General features: G+C 37.7%; 1 protein-coding gene across 3 annotated transcripts in view; it reads right to left on the reverse strand.

Moving 5' to 3' along the window:
• Positions 1–19,038, reverse strand: part of PIKFYVE (phosphoinositide kinase, FYVE-type zinc finger containing) — an 80,922-nt gene that overhangs the window by 12,264 nt on the left and 49,620 nt on the right. For all 3 annotated transcript variants that reach the window (XM_047082838.1, XM_047082837.1, XM_047082836.1), the window contains 13 exons: positions 18,167–18,238; positions 17,325–17,496; positions 15,209–15,387; positions 13,485–13,598; positions 12,670–12,778; positions 12,405–12,559; positions 10,719–10,809; positions 7,704–7,764; positions 6,490–6,627; positions 5,295–5,415; positions 3,281–3,376; positions 1,495–1,578; positions 316–413 (listed from right to left, as the gene is read on the reverse strand). In XM_047082838.1, coding sequence (XP_046938794.1) covers positions 316–413; positions 1,495–1,578; positions 3,281–3,376; positions 5,295–5,415; positions 6,490–6,627; positions 7,704–7,764; positions 10,719–10,809; positions 12,405–12,559; positions 12,670–12,778; positions 13,485–13,598; positions 15,209–15,387; positions 17,325–17,496; positions 18,167–18,238 — 1,490 coding nt within the window. The remainder of the gene's footprint in view (positions 1–315; positions 414–1,494; positions 1,579–3,280; positions 3,377–5,294; positions 5,416–6,489; positions 6,628–7,703; positions 7,765–10,718; positions 10,810–12,404; positions 12,560–12,669; positions 12,779–13,484; positions 13,599–15,208; positions 15,388–17,324; positions 17,497–18,166; positions 18,239–19,038) is intronic.

The following is a 19,038-nucleotide window of genomic DNA, read 5'->3' on the forward strand; positions in this document are numbered from 1 at the left end:
AACACAAAAGTTTAAGTTTTTTAAAGCCACTCTTAGCTTGTATACTTCAAACCGAAAACTCTAAGGCAGATTCTGCTTCTTCTTGCAGAGACCTATGAGTTTCTAGAAGTTTCAAATCCAATAGTCAGGTAAAGATCAAACGAAATCAAAGTATGTATAAAAGAGAGCATACAAAAATTTATTAACGCATATAATACTGTAAAGACCAGAAGTAATAAATTCTTGCCAGATGCTATTTCTTATTTAATGTTTTCTTCTTCAAACCATAATTATAAATAAAACTAATAATAACTACTCCTCTATGTATAATCTTACTTGGCTGTGGTTCTGCTTCTGCTGTGCGGTTTGTCTGTCCTCCGCTGACCTCGGGTAATCTAATAGGGCTGCTGCTCTTTGGTCGGCTGTCCAAAGTACTGAAAAAAAAAAAAAAAAAAGGAAAAGTTAGATCCATAATATTCACACAGAAAATGGTTCCTACATTAATTGACTCCCCACCTAACCCCACCCACAGTATCCAAAATTCAATTCATAAGTCATACAAACACAGGTTATAACACTGAAGAAAGATCTTCCTCTGAAGCAAAATGTTGTAACTATGAAAGTATACGGAAAATATATGACAGCAGAGCCTTTTATAATACTTTCCCCAAGTCCATTAGAGCTATATTAGCACCTGTAAGTCAAACAATTACAGAAAATACCAATTTCGTATTTCTCAGTCTAGTTACCACATTAATAAATCAGATCAAATTGTGTCACATTAGTGAAAGTCAAAAACCTATTTCAATAAGAAAATAATGAGCCTACGACAATTTCTGTCTACATGTGTAAAATACCGAACATACTAAAAGAACCAGTTTCGGGGGGGGGTGGTTTTGTTTTTAAACTATTAGAACGTTTAATTATTATGGAAAATTCACAAGTAGTTTAAATTACAAAGTAAAGCAGTGGGTTACTAATTTCACACGTTAGTATTATTTACATAAAAACAATAAGGAGAATTTAAAATGCTGAAAGTTTAAATCTGCAATATACACTGAACTTCTATGGCCATGATCAGAAAACTACTATCCAAAAGCATCGTTGAAGGCCTTTTGCTATACTTGAATTTTGTTCTGTCAATTGTTGGCTAAAGTTTGAGTGCCACTGTCGGTATCCTAGAAACTTTCATGCTGATAATATATTACAATAAAATTGAAGTATGAGCATTTAAAAAATGATGACATAGGGACGCCTGAGCACCTCGGTGGGTTAAGCCTCTGATTTCAGCTCAGGTCACGATCTCACACTTCTTGAGTTCAAGCCCCATGTCGGGCTCTGTGCTGACACCTCAGAGCCTAAAGCCTGCCTCTGATTCTGTGTCTTCCTCTCTCTCTGCCCCTTCCCCACTCGCATTCTGTCTCTCAAAATAAACTTAATAAAAATAAAAATAAAAAACTAAAAAAATGATGACATATAGCCAAATTAAATAAATTCTACTCAATCACAGATTACCTATTTGTTGGAAGCCCTTCTTCGGCACTGTTCCGCTGAGTCGCTTTGGATAATTCCTCTAAGGCATTTCGGTATTCTTTACAACTTAGGATAGAAATAGGTTGCAACATGTTAAACATTAAACTTCTCTTCAAAATAAATCATATACTTTAGAATAAGCTCTGCATTACAGAAATACAATCGTTTTGTGTACCCGTAACTAAACACGTTTGAGTCAACTAACAAAAGTTATCAAGTAGAAGCTTCATGAAGAAGGTCATCTTCACAGATAATACTGCAAAATACAAACCAACACACCAACCAGTATCAATATCCTAAACGGTGATTGTGAAAGCCTTCGTATTAATATTTAGACCAAATATCTTCAGGAATACAACAGGTAATTTAAAGTATAAAACTTCAGACTTTAGTGTAACTGTGAAAAGGGACGTGAGAATGTTTTTCTACTTAGAGGTACTAAACTTTAAGAAAAAAAATTCAACTCTTAGACTAGCAGTCTGGGAGCCCTGATTTAGACAGATGTCAGGGAACAAGATAAGCATGTATTATTTTTCCAAGACATTAGAAGAAAGTGACTTCTACTAATATACTCCATTCCTAACAGTACAATAGGAATTTTTTATTTAGTTGGCTTTCTTACCTATCTATTAATGTAGCAAGACTAAGCAATAAAGTAAGAAGCAAATACTAACTTCATAAAGGCCAAAAGGCAAAAACAACAAAAAAAAAATTGTCATATGGAATCTCCTAAAGGAAAGAAATTCCTCATTACCCAAACGTGTGAACTCTAATAAATGCTAAGGCATATAAATCTACCTTGTTTACTTCTACATATCCAATACCTAGTATACCACATCTTATAGACATTTAAGTATTTGTTGAATAAGCAGTCTTCTTGTAAATAATGCATAAAAAGAAAATTTTAAATTTCAATGTCTTCCAACAGAAAAAAAATTTTAATTACACATCTTAGATTATACTTAAACTAAGTTCTGTCACTACCAAGATATTGTCTGTGCTGTCTTTTTAGGGGCACCTGGGTGGCTCAGCGGGTTAAGTGTCTGACTTCGGCTCAGGTCATGATCTCCCAGCTCTGTGCTGACAGCCCAGAGCCTAGAGCCTGTTTTGAATTCTCTCTCTCTCTCTCTCTCTCTGCCCCTCCCCACCTTGTGCTCCATCTCTCCCTCTCTCTCTCTCTCTCAGAGATAAGTAAACATTAAAAACATTATAAATAAATAAATTAAATTAAATTAAATTAAATTAAATTAAAAGTGCTGTCTTTTTAGACAGAAGATATAAATACTTTTATAGAGGAATGCTTGTTTAAAACACATGATAACTGTGGGCATGTAAGTGGGTTAAGGCATAGGAACGGCATTACTCTAGTAAGGAAACTACCTGCTACGTGTGGGAAGCAAGAAGGAAATGAAGAGCACAAAAAGGAACTCAGACGACATAAGACATTCTAGTATATCAGTAAGTAAATGTAAGGAAGGGATACACAGTAGAACAGAGAATGTTTAGAGGATATAAAGGTGAGTAAATAACTTGCCTAGTCAATTTACTAAGTAGAAGCTTGCTTAAGAATCATCTGGTTATTATCTGGGTACAAAATACACTTTCATACACAAAGAGAACAAGCTATTGTGTCCTAAGAATATGTATTTTGGTTTATATTTAACCATTCTTCCCCACTCTCTATAAAAGATCTCAACAATAAGATGGTTAGTAAATATACATAAAATATAAAGATCTAATCACAGGTGAAAAGTCCCATGAATAATACCTGAGAGCAAAAGCAATGATGGAGCTGGGCTCCTTCTCACAAACAGCAATGGGTACCCGTTCGTGTTCATACATTAAGTAGTGTTTATCTGGATCACTGTTCAAAATTTTCAAATAAAGAAGAACAAAATTAGCAGAAAATCATCTACACAAACCACTAACACATTATAAGTAAATCTCATGACAATTTTAAGTTAGGTAAATACTGCATAATTACAAGAATATAACTAAATAAGCCAAAATGTATGTAGAATTTAACCAAACAGCCAAGGAAAATGTTATCAACAGAAAGTTTTTAAAGGTAATTGGAAATTGTCAGATCGGTTTTCAAATCGGAGGGTTCCGGAATAGTTACTCTATACAACGCTTTCCACGTTTCCAAGAGGAAATAATATAACACAGTTGCTACAAGACTTTTTGTTCAGGCTTATAGTAGAACAAAATCTTTCACACTTCTGCTATCCATTATAAATACTTTTTGAGATGAACACAGCTCCACGTCTAGTAGTAGTCCAACAAGAAATAATATAACACAGCCATTCTCCTATTTATCATATGGAAACTCAATGGTGTGACTCCATTTTAACCCAAATCTTGATCCCCTGACCTCCACCCTAAAGTTCCTAGGGAGGCATTCATTCATTCGTGTTAACAGCTATTTGCTGTGCCAGAAACACAATATTAAGAAAAACTATTACTGGGGCGCCTGGGTGGCTCCGTCGGTTAAGCCTCTGACTTCAGCTCAGGTCATGATCTCGCGGTTTGTGAGTTCAAGCCCCGTGTCAGACTCTGTGCTGACAGCTCGGAGCCTGGAGCCTGTTTCAGATTCTGTGTCTCCCTCTCTCTCTCTGCCTCTCTCCCACTCACGTTCTGTCTCTGTCTCTCAAAAAGATAAATAAATGTTAAAAAAAAAAAATTAAAAAGAAAAGAAAAGAAAAACCATTACTAAGCACCTAACATGAACAAGATGTGAAAGCATCAAATAATCCTGCAAATAAATACAATCACTATCTGTGGTAAGCGCCACGAGGGAATCATGAGAGCATGTAACAAGGAGACCTAATCTGGCTGAGGCAGGGAGCTAGTGGGGACAGTCTAAAGTTTCCCTGAAAAAGAATTCAGAGTAATGACAAAAGAAGAAAGTGAGGGCATGGGCAAAGGTCATACAATAGGAGGAACAACAACCTAGTCAAGAAACTAAGTCAAGTCTGAAGCAGAGAAAACAGGGACTTTCACAGACTGTAGTGTAAATCTCTACTTGTCTCCTCCCTGAGACGGTGAGCTCCCAAGAGCAGTGGTTTTCCTTATTAATCTTGTTCTACATCCTGGGGCACGAGAACTGGCACTCAGTACATTTAAATACTAATAAATTAATACAAAGTTAAGAACAAAGGTCTTATGAACAAATGTCCACCTTTTGGATGCACTTGCAGCAGCCTACAGGAGCAGCATCTGATGGCTACACAGATCAACCAGTGGAGAAAAAACTCACAGCCAACCTGTTTTCTTTCCTACTCAGTGAGCCCAGTACAAACAAGATCACATGAAAACTTGTACAGGTCATTGTAATTCATTGACCGAAAAGTACCATATCCCAGAAAGTTATAAGTCAGTACTGTCATCTTCATACACAACCAGCAGTATGTTTTTATGACCATGGGATCAATAGATGTAGCAGTATGTCTTTAATATAGACAGATAGATAGATATAGATAGATATAATATTTATATATAGGTATAAACAATTATTTTCAGAACTAGTAATCTTAAGCATTAAGCAACATTAATGTTTTTCTCACCCATTCATCTACTATGGTTGCTATATAATAATTCTATAAATTACATTATACCAAAAGACACTTCTTTTACTATGATGGAAATATAATTTGAGAAGTATGCATAATGTTAAATAAATATATTTAAATACGTAAAGAATAAATATTTGGAACGAGGTGTTTAAAAGTAAGTGAAAACAAAACAACCCAACAACAGCCACTGACTTTTACAGTACTTACAACGGAAATGGAATAGGGTTGTAGCTATTTCCTGGAAGCAAATTTGCAAAGATGGCTTTCATGGTTGATTTTTCCTTCACCTGGCTGTCTGTGGATCCCAGCAAATGTCCATCAAACACATCTAGGATAAAAAATATTCTACTTATAAGTTAATATTCAGAACAAGTAAAAAACAGTATAAAGTATCAACATTATTTCTTGCCAGTTTTGGAATACAGACATGTATTCACACCATAATTACCAATTATGGTACAAAATTTCTGATCTAGGAATAAGAACTCTTTGGGGATGAAAGAGGAAACAATAGTGAAGCATACATAGCACTGACTCCAAAGATCACACTGTTTTACATTTCACCCTCTCTGAAATTGGAACCATCCCATAATCGATGCTTTATCATTGCAGGGGCCGGGCAGCAGCCATGATGAAATTACTGCCTGAGCATTCGTGAATGCAGCCACAGCTCTTCTTATTATCACTTCAACTCAGTTATATGCACTGTGGCTGTGACATCGGAGTTTAACTGCAGTTTAAAAGTTATTTTGGGGGCACCTGGGTGGTTCAGTCAGTTAAGCGTCCTACTCCTGATTTCAGCTCAAGTCATGATCTCAAGTTCACAGGCCAAGAGGACTGAATTGGGCTCTGCGCTCACAGCATGCAGCCTGCTTGGGCTTCTCTTCTCTCTCTCTCTCTCTCTCTCTCTCTCTCTCTCTCTGCTCCTCCCCCAGTCGCACACTTGTTCTCTCTCTCTGAAAATAAGTGAACTTTTAAAAAAATTAAAAACTAAAAGTTATTTTTAAAGTTTACACTACTTAAGTAGTTACTGCTTTGAACAGAAAGCAAGGAAAGAGAGAAACGAGGCATAAATTTGCCATTAGTGAAATAAACAGTTGTTGTGGGAGAAATGGCTGCAATTTCTCTTATTTTCTTACAAGGCAAAAAACCATGCGCTTTGTGGGACTCAAGAAAGTAATATTCCCAGAAAACAGATGAAGCAGAGTAACATTCTGTTCCTTAGATATTCCTATGTCAAGGAGCGCCAACTGAAGAAGTGATACGGTAAAAAGCTGGAACTAAAATAGCACTTCCAGGAAAGATAAAATGTACAAACTCTAAGAGATAAGAAAGCGTCGTATCAAGGCATTCACAGTGTTCTCTTTCGGATGAAGTACAGTAAAAATGACTTCAACTGTACCTTCGGAACTGCTGGCTGTATCGAGCTCAGGGGGCGCTCCCGCCAGCTGCTCGGGCAGGGCTTCCGGGGGGGTAGGCAGCTGCAGATGCGCCGAGCTGGCGGGGCTCTGGCTGGACAAGGTGGTCAGGAAGCGGTCCTCTAAAGAAAAACAGACTTCAGTGAGTCATTCAAAAATGCTGAGCCCATGTCTACCTAATAGGAATGTTTTTTAAATGCCAACTCATATTTCTGCCTCCTAAACCAAAGAATTTTAGCTTCCTAAAAATGACTTAGGCCGTTTTAGCACACATTTTAGAAATAGATACAGGGGCGCCTGGGTGGCTCAGTCGGTTAAACCTCCAACTCTTGGTTTTGGCTCAGGTCATGATCCCGTGGGTCTGTGGGTTCAAGCCCTGCATCAGGCTCTGCGCTGACAGTGCAGAACCTGCTTGGGATTCTCTCTCCCTTTCTCTGCCCCTCCTCTGCTCATGCTCTCTCTCTCTCAAAATAAATAAATAAACTTTAAAAAAAATTTTTTTTTAATAGACATAGATACAAATATCCAAACAGGTTACATGACTTGACCTCAGTCAGCTCTTAGTGACAGCACTGTGGCTGGCCACCCAAGTCTGATTCCTATCTAATATTCTTTACGACTAGACCATAACTGGTTACCTAAATCTCAGTTCATTCAATTTAATAGGGAATAAAATCAAGACACCATTGGAAGAAAAAAATCACGTGCTCATTCTCAGGGGGAAAGTTTACTGAATCATAATAGAAAAATATCAAGAATTATGAGTTGAGCCCACATTCCACAAAGACGATCCAAGTAAATGTCCCTACAAATTTTCTAGGATGGCACCAAGTTATTCAATGAAATACTGTGAAAGACAGCTTAGGTCTAGAAAAAGATTTTAGTGACATGAAAACAGAAATTAAACTTTCTAATATTTTTGCAGTGAAACCTGCTGACTTGGGAACAAGCAAAACAAAAATTCAATTTCCTTCTTTTCTTTGCTCTTCCCCCAACAGATCGTGTTATTTCTACCTCCTCATTGATCTTCTTGCAATATACTCTAAGATACACTGACAGTGCTATAATACAGGAAGGGAGAAAAAAGTCTGTAACAACTGCATCAGAAAATCTTCTCAAAATTAGCCATGGAAACAACGTCTAGACTAAGGAATCTCTTTAAATCCAGTGGCAAGTGATTACAGAGTCAAGGACCCACCTTTTTCTCCATTTTGAAGTCCTGGAGAAATATTTCGTGGAGCCGCATCCATTGCACTTATCTGCAGAGAAGTAAATACCTTACTCTTACGGAAACATTAAAATCACATTTTTAAAATTTTCTAACCTTAAGCCTCTTTTTTTGTCTAATTTCTTTTTTTTTTAATTAATTTATTTATTTTGAGAGAGAAAGAGAAAGAGCACAAGGGGAGGGGGCAGAGAAAGAGGCAGAGAATCCCAACCATGCTCCATACCACCAGCACAGAGCCTGATGCAGGGCTCAAACCCACGAACCATGAGATTGTGACCTGAGCCAAAACCAAGAATCAGATACTTACTTACGAGGGTCAGATGCTTAACCAACTGAGCCACCAAGCGCCCCTTATCTTAAACCTCTTAAGAATTAAGATACTCAGCTTTTGTTTATGTGAGCTATAGCTTTTGATTTTTACCTTATTAGAAATGAAAACTGGGACACCTGGGTGGCTCATTCGATTAAGGATCTGACTCCTGCTTTCAGCTCAGGTCATGATCTCACGGTTTGTGAGTTTGAGCCCTGAATCGGGCTCTTTGCTGACAGTGTGGAATCTACTTGGAATTCTCTCTTTCCCTCTCTCTCTCTCTCTGACCCTCCCTTGCTCTCTCTCTCTCTCTCCCTCTCTCTCGAAATAAATAAAAACTTTTTTTAAAAAATTAAAACGGAGAAAGTTTTAGAATATACATTTATTAGTTCATTTTAAAAATAATAAACCCTTACATGTTAATGTAAACATTTAATTAAAAAATACCTATCAAAAAATTGGTAAAAGTGGCATTGTTTGACACTTTTACAAATACTTTAATGTCTAGCAGACAGCTAGATATTATCTCTGGCTTCTGCACTTCATCTATTGAGCTATATTATCATGACTGAACAATATAAAGAAAATCTAGCCTCACACAGATACGTAATTGAAAAAGGGAAATCTTGCAGAGACCGTGGAAGGAACTTAAACCCTCAGGAGTCCTTTAGCTACACTCTGTGAACAGTGCTCTAAACAGTGGCTCACTTCCTAGCATTAAAGCATCTAAGAACTACTTAGGATTACCCATTAAATTTAGTAATTTTTTATTTTCCACTGGACTTACTCAAGTCCCATTACACATAGGTGAAATATATTTAGAATCACTATAAATCCTGTGTACAATTTGTTTACAAAGTCATTTCTTAGATGGCTATTTAGAACATTCTTAGATTTGCTCACCATTCCAGAGAGACCCCCGGCTACCCTATATAAAATAACCCACCACCACCCACTCCCTTAGCAATACTCTCCATCTCCCTTATTTTTTTCTTCATAGCCTTTTTCCCATTTTTTTAAAAAGCTTATTGTCCACTGGTTTATTATCAGTCTCCTCCTAATCAGATAAATGTTCCACAAGGATAGTAACTATGGCCTTTGTTCATAGCTATACGTCTGGAACCTAGAATAGTGCCTAAAGTATTCAAAAACTAGTTATCAAGTGAAAATACAGGCAGTGCTACAGACTTTCAAATCAACTTTCAAGTCTTCAAAAAGATGATCATCTACTAAATGATTTTGTATTTTTAATTCTGCATGTACGTATTATAATCAAAGGTCTTACACAACTAGCTTTGCAGTTTCTTCTGTGGGCAAATGGGAAGGCCATTAACAGTCTGTGTTAGCCATTAATAGCCCCAGATTACTTCGCAAATACTAATACACAAACCATCTTCAGTAACCCTCACTCTTACTCTCACCTAAACTTTAAGGGAAAGTAATTCCTACACAGCTATGAGACAAAAAGGAAGAATTCATTTATGTATTTCTAAACAACACAAAGATCTAAGGCACTTGAATTTATCATTCCATGAAAATACTTCTCTACAGATATTATTATACACTTGTACAAAAAAAAAAATTCAAAGTCCCTCATCGTATTATTAAGTCCTTATACTATACTAACATTAGTAACTTATCTGAAAATATGGTTACTTAGTATGATAGGCAGAATTCTAAGATGGCCCCGGAGAATCCTGCCCCCCCCCCATACACATCCCCCATCCACTGTTATTCACACACTAATCTAAATACTGCTGTGAAGGGATTTTGCACATGTATTCAAGGTCCCAAATCGGTTAACCTTCAAATGGGGAGAGATTATCCAGGCAGTGATCTGATCACACAAGTCCTTTCAAATCTGTGTCTAAAGGTCAGAGAAGAGGAACTAAGGAATCTGAAGCATGAGGATTCCATGCATTGTTGAAGGTGTGAAGATGAAAAGGGGCTCACGGCAAGGAAAGCAAGCAGCCTGTAGGAGTTGAGAATGGGCTCTGGTCAACTGCCAGCAGCAAAAGTGAGACCTTAGTCCTAAAACAACTAGGAACTAAATATTACCAACAGCCTGGATGACCCTGGAAGATGACCCTGAGCCTCAGATAACAGCCCTGAACCAAATCTTGTCTGGAGCTATGTGAGACTGAGCAGAGATCCCAGCCACACCGTGCCAGACTCCTGACCTCCATAAAGATAAATTTGTGTTTTAGGCCACAAAGTTTGTGGTCATTTGTTATGTAACAAGAGAAAACTAATACAGTTAGGAAAAGCCAATGAAATCAATGTGCAAAACTAACCCTCAAGAAAAACTTCCCACTTAAGCACAGAAATAAAGAACACACAAAACTACATATTAAAATAAATTAGGACTCTATTATACACTCAGGACGTCCAAAATCTCTCCTTTAGAGACCTACTGCAACCATGATGCTCTCTCCAGTGAAGCCCATAGACAGTAGCTTTTGACAAATGTTTGAAATGAACGAATTATAACAATTTTATTTCAAGCAAGATAAAAAATTCATCCAGGTCATGTCTCTTGGAAACCTCACAACTGTAAAATGAAAAACTACTTAGTATTATTAAATCTACGTATTAAATTACTACTTGTGAGCGTCTTAAATGAAATTAACTATAATATTTATATCAATGGAAGACCAAAGACTACATTTCATTACCTTGCTTTCTTCCCCCTGTCTCAGTCTTCCAGGACTTGGAGGAACTGAAGGTCGCTTTCTACCCTTTTCCTGCTGGAAAAGGTCCTGCAATCTATAATTAAAGGGGTTGGGGGGAAGAGAATAGTTTGTTTCTAATATCCTGAATAACATTTACAAATTTTGTGAAACCAAAACAATTAGATTTCCTACTTTGACTGCAATAGATATGAAAATTATGTATAACTAAGTTTCTGGTTTTTTTCTAATCAACTAATCAAGAGCTGTTAGTGATAGGACTATAGTTATAAAAGAACAACAAGTTATTATAAGAAACAACATAATGTAACCAAAACACACTAGCTTGAGTGACCAACAGACCTGAGCTCCGAACCAGGTCTGTTAATTAGTAACTGCACAACTTGGGTAAATGCCTTGGTCTCTTAGAGATACTGTTTCCCCCTCTGTAAAATGGAAACAGTATATACACACTGTAGGATTCATAAGACCAAAAAAAGATTAAACGTCCACCTAGTGCCTTACTTATTGCTTAGCATAATGCAAGTGCTCAATAAATAAATGCTATAATAATCCAACTCGACTTTTAAATAAGCGTTAAAGGGAAATATCTCCCCAAATAAACATTTAAATAAAGGTATAAATAATAACATACTTGAGGGGCACCTGGGTGGCTCAGTCGGTTAAGCGTCCGACCGGCTCAGGTCATGATCTCACAGTCTGTGGGTTTGAGACCCACGTCGGGCTCCGTACTGACAGCCTAGAGCCTGGAGCCTGCTTCGGATTCTCTCTCCCTCTCTCTCTGCCTCTCCCCTCCTTGTGCTCTCTCTCTCTCTCTCTCTCAAAAATAAATAAACAAACATTAAAAAAAATAATAATAATAATAACTTGGGGCGCCTGGGTGGCTCAGTCGGTTAAGCGGCCGACTTCGGCTCAGGTCATGATCTCACGGTCCGTGAGTTCGAGCCCCGCGTCGGGCTCTGTGCTGACAGCTCGGAGCCTGGAGCCTGTTTCGGATTCTGCGTCTTCCTCTCTCTGACCCTCCCCCGTTCATGCTCTGTCTCTCTCTGTCTCAAAAATAAATAAACGTTAAAAAAAATAATAATTAAAAAAAAATAATAATAACATACTTGAAAGTCCTGGCCTAAAAACCAATAATCACTCCATGGAATACTAATTCAGTTACATCACATGCAATAAGCACACACACTCCTCAGTATCTGAAACAGCACTGAAAGCTGCTCTCATCTTTGTTTCTTTATCTTTACAAACTACCTAAAGATAAGCATATATATTTTTAAAAATTTTTTTAACATTTATTCATATTTGAGAGATGGAGAGCGTGAGGGGGTGGGGAGGGCAGAGAGAGAGGGAGACACAGAATCCGAAGCAGGCTCCAGGCTCTGGGTTGTCAGCACAGAGCCTGACCTGACGCGGGGCCTGAGCTCACGAACCACGAGATCATGACCTAAGCCAAAGTCGGACACTTTACCAACTGAGCCACCCAGGCGTCCCATGACTAGCATATATATTTTAAATAGTGAAGGGGGGGTGGTGACAGAAAAACAAAAACTTCTACAACTTGAGAGCAAAATGTAACATCCATTATCCAAAAGGCCCTTACATTAAAAACGTCACGGCAGAGCAAATTTTGCACAAACATTAAAGAAGCCCCAGGCGCGCAAAGCATACCTGTTGTTCCAAGCCTGAAGCACTTCACACAGACTCTGCTTCTTGGCAATGAGGGACTCGAAGATAGACTGCAGCTGCTGTGGGGCGTCCGCGGAGGAGGACATGAGCCTGGCTTGCATCTTCTCCACCCAGTTCTTGAACTCGCCTTCCTCCATCTACACGGAACAGAAACAATTCGGGCAGGTGAGGACACACACCCCCAAAAGAAACTTCTGACTAACAGTTAACAGTTAACCTTTGAGTTTCTGTCAGAGAAACGAATTACCTCTTTTTGTGCAAAGATATCTTCCATTTTTTCCTCTCTTGTCTTGCTAAACGTATCGGTTTTCAAAGATGCAAGTCTTTCATCAACAGCGAGATATACCTGTGAAACTCTGATAAAAACACGGATGTTAAACACTTCAGAAAAGTTGGACTTAAATCTTCTAATCTCTTATCAAAAGAAAAATCACACACACAAAACTTTAACTGTATTTAACCTAATTAAGAATCCTATACAATTCTGCAAAACAAAAAAGACCTAAAGGGATGTACATCAAAATCTTAACAGTTTTTATGTCTAAGATGGTTTGATTTTTTTTTTATACTTTTATGCAGTCTTACTTCTTTTTTGTAACAGGCATATATGCAACATATATTTAGAAAAATATTTATGTTGGTATTATACTAAGTGAAATAAGTCAGAGAAAGACAGATACCATATGTTTTCACTCATAGGTAGATCTTGAGAAACTTAACAGAAGACCATGGGGGAGGGGAAGGGGGAAAACAAAGTTACAGTGAGGGAGGCCAATCGTAAGAGACTCTTGGATACTGAGAACAAACTGAGGGTGGATGGGGGGGTGGGGGAGAGGGGAGAGTGGGTGATGGGCACTGAGGAGGGCACTTGTTGGGATGAGCACTGGGTGTTGTATGGAAACCAATTTGTCAATAAATTATATTAAAAAGTAATAAATAAATAAAAACTTTAAAAATATTTATGATTTCAAAAAAAGCTACATGAATAAACCTGACATTTTTAAATATTTACAATTTTTTTTAAATCTGTAAAAAAAGATGATCGAAGAAACTAAAACTTACTTTTGAAAGAAGTCCTTTAGATCCTGAAGAAGGGACACTTTTAATGGGGCCTGACGTTTAATGAATATCTTAGGGAGTGGAACACATACTTCAAGAAGCCGGATGGGAGAATAACTGAGAGAAAAAAATACAAGTAATAGTAGAAAAGTAAAAAATACTTTAATATCTTGAGTAGAGGTAATCATAAATCCTATGAGGTATAAGAAAAAGTTTCTGCAAAATAGCATTTTACAACAATTATAAAAATATTGAAGACAACTTCATCCATTATAATACCCTCCCCAATTCTAGAAGGGTTTTTGTCTTGTTTATTTCTTCACTGTACTGTGATGTCATCATTTATCCCCTGAGGCTAATAAAAAACAATGGCTGGGAAATAAACTTTATGAATGAGAGGAATCCCTTTCTACAATTAGCTCATGAGCACATCACTTTCCCAGCTCCTGAGGATTCCTCATCAGTCGTTATTCTCATGAGTCCCTTAAGAGTCTTTCCACCCACGAGTTTATGTTGTCTAATAAATGCTATAACCTGTCCACACAGTAGGTTCATGGTTAAAGCTCTTGCTCCCAAAGGAAATAAGCTCTAATTCTAAGTATTTCCTGAAGGCCTATTTTGTGTCAGGTGTTATTTTAGATGCTGAGGATACAGCATTCAACAAGGGCCAGAATTCCTGCCCTCCTGATTCAGAAATAAGGAGATTCAGGAATAAACAAAACAAATACTTAAAATATACATTATTGCAGATGGTAAGTGCTACAGAGAAAAATAAAGCAGGAAAGGGAGACAGGGAGTGCTAGGGGTGAGGAGTCAGCTCAGGTAAAATATGAACAAAGACCCAGGAAGTAAGGAAAAGCAGGCAGTTATCTGGGGAGTAGGAGGTTCAGAGAAGGAAGGGCAAGCACCAGGCTCCCAAGCAGGATCCTCCCTGGTACGAATGAGGCTGCAGTGAGGGGACAGGAGGAGGAGGTGAGAACCCAGAGGAGGTACTGAGCAGTCAGAGCTTGCAGGAGCTCACAGGCCCATAAATAGGCTCTGGCTTCCACCCTCACTGAAACAGACACCCAGAAGAAGGCTCTACAGCGGAGGAGTGGCCTGAGCGGATTTTCATTGAGGGAAATCACTTGACTGCTGCTGAGATCAGACTGCAGGGGGCAAGGCCAGAGGGAAACTGGTTGAGGCCACTGCAATCATCTATCAAAAGGCAACAGAGGCTCAGTCCAGAGTGGGAGTGGCGGAGATGGTAACAAGTGTTCAGATTCTGGATATATTTTGAAGGCAGAACCTGAAGGCTTTCTCAGATCATTTAGCACCACAGTGGACCCATTCTTTGAACTGGTGATTTTAGCTCTATCTGGAATATCCAATTAACCTTATGCTAGTTAATGTCTCAACAAAAATTCTGACAATGCTTCCATGTAAAACAGTGGTTAAGATTGACATGTACAGCAGATCTACTAGTTCACATCACAACTTCATCCCTTGCCAGCTCTCTAGGTGACCTGTAAGCTCAAAAGTGAGGTTAATAATAATACCTATTTCTTAAAATAAGGATTAAATAAAATGACAACACTGAAAGCTCTTAGCACAGAGTATGACCCTCTGCATTTGCAAGGGTGGGAGTGGGGAACAACACACACCACAAATTAATTCAATCTAGTTATAGAAGAAATGTTACAAAGCCTTTAGGGACTAGGTGACTATGTATAAGGTCACTTTCCTACCTGAAAGATGCCACCATCTGATTATAGGAGAAATACTGGTGATAATCATGGTGGATGGAGTGACCACACGGCTCAGCATTGGCTCTGCGAGTGTACTGGTGCCCATAAAACCTAAGTTCAAGGTATTTTGCAAATGACATGGACCAGGACTCATTGGAAAGAGCAACAACTGGTGTTACCTGAAATTACATATAAATCACTTGTTATGCAACCACATACTGAGAATCTCTTTTTTAAAAAATAATTTTTCTTTTCTAGTACAAATCTAATATATCTTGACTGCAGAAAACTGGAAAAAGAAAGAAAGGTTTAAAGTGGGTAGAGTTAGGGATAGCTGGACATGCAATATGCTAGTATTTTTACTTTCATGATGTATATACATACAAATACACATAAATGAATTCATAGAAGGTACCCAGCCAGCATATTTGTAAATAAAAAGTCTTTCCTATAATTAGTTTCATAACCCTGTATTATTTTTACTTAATAATGTATAATAAATATTTTCCCACATAAAATACTCTTATACAACTTGAACAGAATATCCCATTATATGGACACATTAAACCAATCTCTATGGATATACATTTAAGACATTACAAGATTTTCTTTATTCTGATGATGCTCCGATGAATATATACACATATATATATATACACACACACACTTACAAATATCCATAATTATTGCCTTGGAATAAATTAAGAAAAGTGGGGATTGGTAGGTCAAATGGCATGAATATTTATGCGGTCTTGGAGACTTTTTGCCACACTGTCTTCCAAAATTGGTGCACTGGTTTACACAATCTCCAACAGTATCTGAGAATACCAATTTCCCCACTTGCTTACCAATCTCAGGAATTATAAATCTTTGAAATGTGATTTCTTAAAAACAAAATAAAACCGCACTTCACTGGTTTTATTTACACTTCTCTACTAACAACTCAAATTTATTTGCATACGTCTACTGGCCATTTGTGTGAAACTGCTTTGTGCCCTTTTTTTATCATGCCTTACAGGAGTTTAATATTAAGTATATTACTGTTTGGTCATATTATAACTTTTTTACACATGGAAATCTTTCATCTTTGTGTAACAAAAACTGTTTACCTTTTCCTTTCTAACATAGCCCCAAAGGCAGAAGTTTTTGTTTTAAAATGAAGTATACACACCAAAGCATGTAAGATATAAAAATCAAATTTAAGTTATTCATTTAATTCACTGCTCAATCTATAGAAGTTCACATATTCCGCAACAAAATATTACCAGCTGTCTAACAGGAACCATACTTGTTCCTGTAAGAACAAGTATAAAAAGTAAGATCATTGCAAGAAATGATCTCACGGCTATATGTGTGCTACTGCAGAAGGAAAAGATTTTGATTTTGGCTTCCTCAACCACTGATACTGACATAGGTCACACTATTATTTTATCTGTAATTCTCATATGTGTCTTCTGAAAACACACTCCAAAATAAGCCAATGAGGTTAAAGTTGGCATAAGCTTGCTGCAAATAATTTGGATAAAAAGTAAATACTGAAAGCATAATATTGTCACCAAGTATTTCCTCCAGAGTTAAACAAGAAAAGAAAAAATAAAACACATGCTCCTTTTTCTCAAAAATGGTCCTTTTCACATGGCACATGAAAACCAGCAGAGATCAATTTAAACATGGTCTCAGCTGTATCTCTTAAGATAGAAATGTTGATATAGGCTCAAATAGCCACAAACATCCTGGCGTGCTGTAATTACTGTGTTACAAGTCTTTCTCCTCCCCAGAGGACAGACGCCATGCCAAGCCCTTACACAGTCCCTGGCACATAGATGGTGCTTAAATAAGTGCTGAATAAATAAGCATAATTGAGAATTGTCAAAATATAATCTCCATAATTTTACCAAACAAGGTATTTATATTTTGTATAATGACTGATAAATTCTGAAATGGAACCTTCAATAAACAAACACTAAATGGAATACACAGCACTGGAAGATAAAATAAATAAGAGCCCAATGACAAATAAATCCAAAGTAATACAGACCACCCCCTCCCAAAAGAACTACGCAAATAAAAAAAGAAATAATGTTGTATGAAATTTACAGTAACAGGGCACGTTTACCTGTTTGCAGATTCTGCACCAGGAATAGGTAAGAATTGTATGTTGATATCCAGGTACTGGAGAATCTAACTCCTTCAGAATTATCTGCACACAGCCTTGGCCATGGACAAAGCGCCGAATATGATGCACCATGGGGGTATCACAGAACATGCTAGGACACTGATAAGAAGGCCTTTGACAAAAAGAAAGTCCTCACATTAACCATGAAACCGAGGAGCAATGTAGAATGAATACTGGCTAACTGGACCCCATCTCCAGAAAGAGCAGCATCCTCTCCGGAGTCACGCTGACCGGTGGACGATCCGCACGGGGTGCCACCCACACTGCTTGGAGTCTGCAGCCGAGCATCCTGTCTTCAGCTACAGCTCAGTGATAGTTTCCAGTTATTGAGCACCTTCTATTTGCTTAGCATTTTTAAAATATCAACTCATTTTTTTACCTAGTCAAGCCCATGACACATCTGGAGCTTGTTATTCCCTGTAAAGGGGGCTGGTGAAAATCACTTGCTCTTGATCATGTTAAGTGGCAGGTGACAGCACTAAGACTCAAACCCAGGTCTAGCTGTTCTCATGCTTCTCCTGCCTCTCATTTCAATCACTCTAAAGATAAACATCCTAAAATAAAGTCTTAGGGATGGCAGTGTAATTAGACAAAGACTGAGGAACAAAGTGGATAAGATATCCTGGAGTTGAATGTGAAATAAATTCCTTCTCTGTATGGTATACAGAGTGTGGTATCACAGTGAAGGCCACACAATACTCCAACTAATGTTCACGTTTTAGGTTGAAATCCTGGGCATCTGAAAAGCATACATGAAACATAAGGAGAAAATTTGTTCTTACCTGAAACAGTATCTCTCTAAAAATATGCCTAATGTAAGATCATTCTTTCCATAAAATTCCATTGTTACAATCCTAAAAGAAGACAACATTTCTCAGGAACATATCGTAAGAATTGCCACACAGCAAAGATACTTCATGAGACTACAAACTGATTACTTGTTAGATGTGACTAGAAGGCAGTATTAGAGTAGATAATATTTTGCTGTTCTTCTAGAACAGGTTTGACCTCAGCTGATAAAACAGGTTTGGACTAGCTCCTTATCCGTTCCCAGTCCATTAGCATCTTATCAAACTACATCAGGATGCATAAACAATAACATTAAATGAGTAAAATAGATATGAGCCAGGAAGAGATAAAAGCTTCCTTCACAGAGCCCTCTGCTCTATCACCATAAAACAGAACTCCTGTCTCTTGATCTCTGGTCCTCATACCTTTACTGAGCAAGAACAGCAGCAGCTCATATTCTTCCGGGAGAGCCAATTCCTGACTTATAAATGCCCACAAATAAGAGAATTTGGTTATAGCCCTGCTGTAGCCTAAATCTTATTCAAGCCTTGACCTAAGGAGTCTGTAAACCCCCAGAGAAAATTCCTGTGGGTTCCCCAGCCCCAAGTCAGTCCGCTAGAGCTATACGGGAACCAGAAGGATCCCTGATCTCACTGGAAACAATAAGTGTTTCTGGAGACCAAGATTAAATACAGAACACATTTTGTCAAGGAAACGGTGCTCCACAAACAAGCAGCTACATTCCAGAGTACTTTTAAAACTAAAGATAAAACTATGCAATAACTAGCCTTTTTCTATCAATCTACTTAGAATTAAGTTTTAGGACAAAATCCGTTAATAAGGCAAAAGACTGACCACTTCTTTG

This window comes from Lynx rufus, unplaced genomic scaffold (assembly GCF_022079265.1).
Source record: "Lynx rufus isolate CCGP_SWC_20201006 ecotype Redwood Valley unplaced genomic scaffold, mLynRuf1.p SCAF_2, whole genome shotgun sequence".
Taxonomy (NCBI): Eukaryota; Metazoa; Chordata; class Mammalia; order Carnivora; family Felidae; genus Lynx; species Lynx rufus.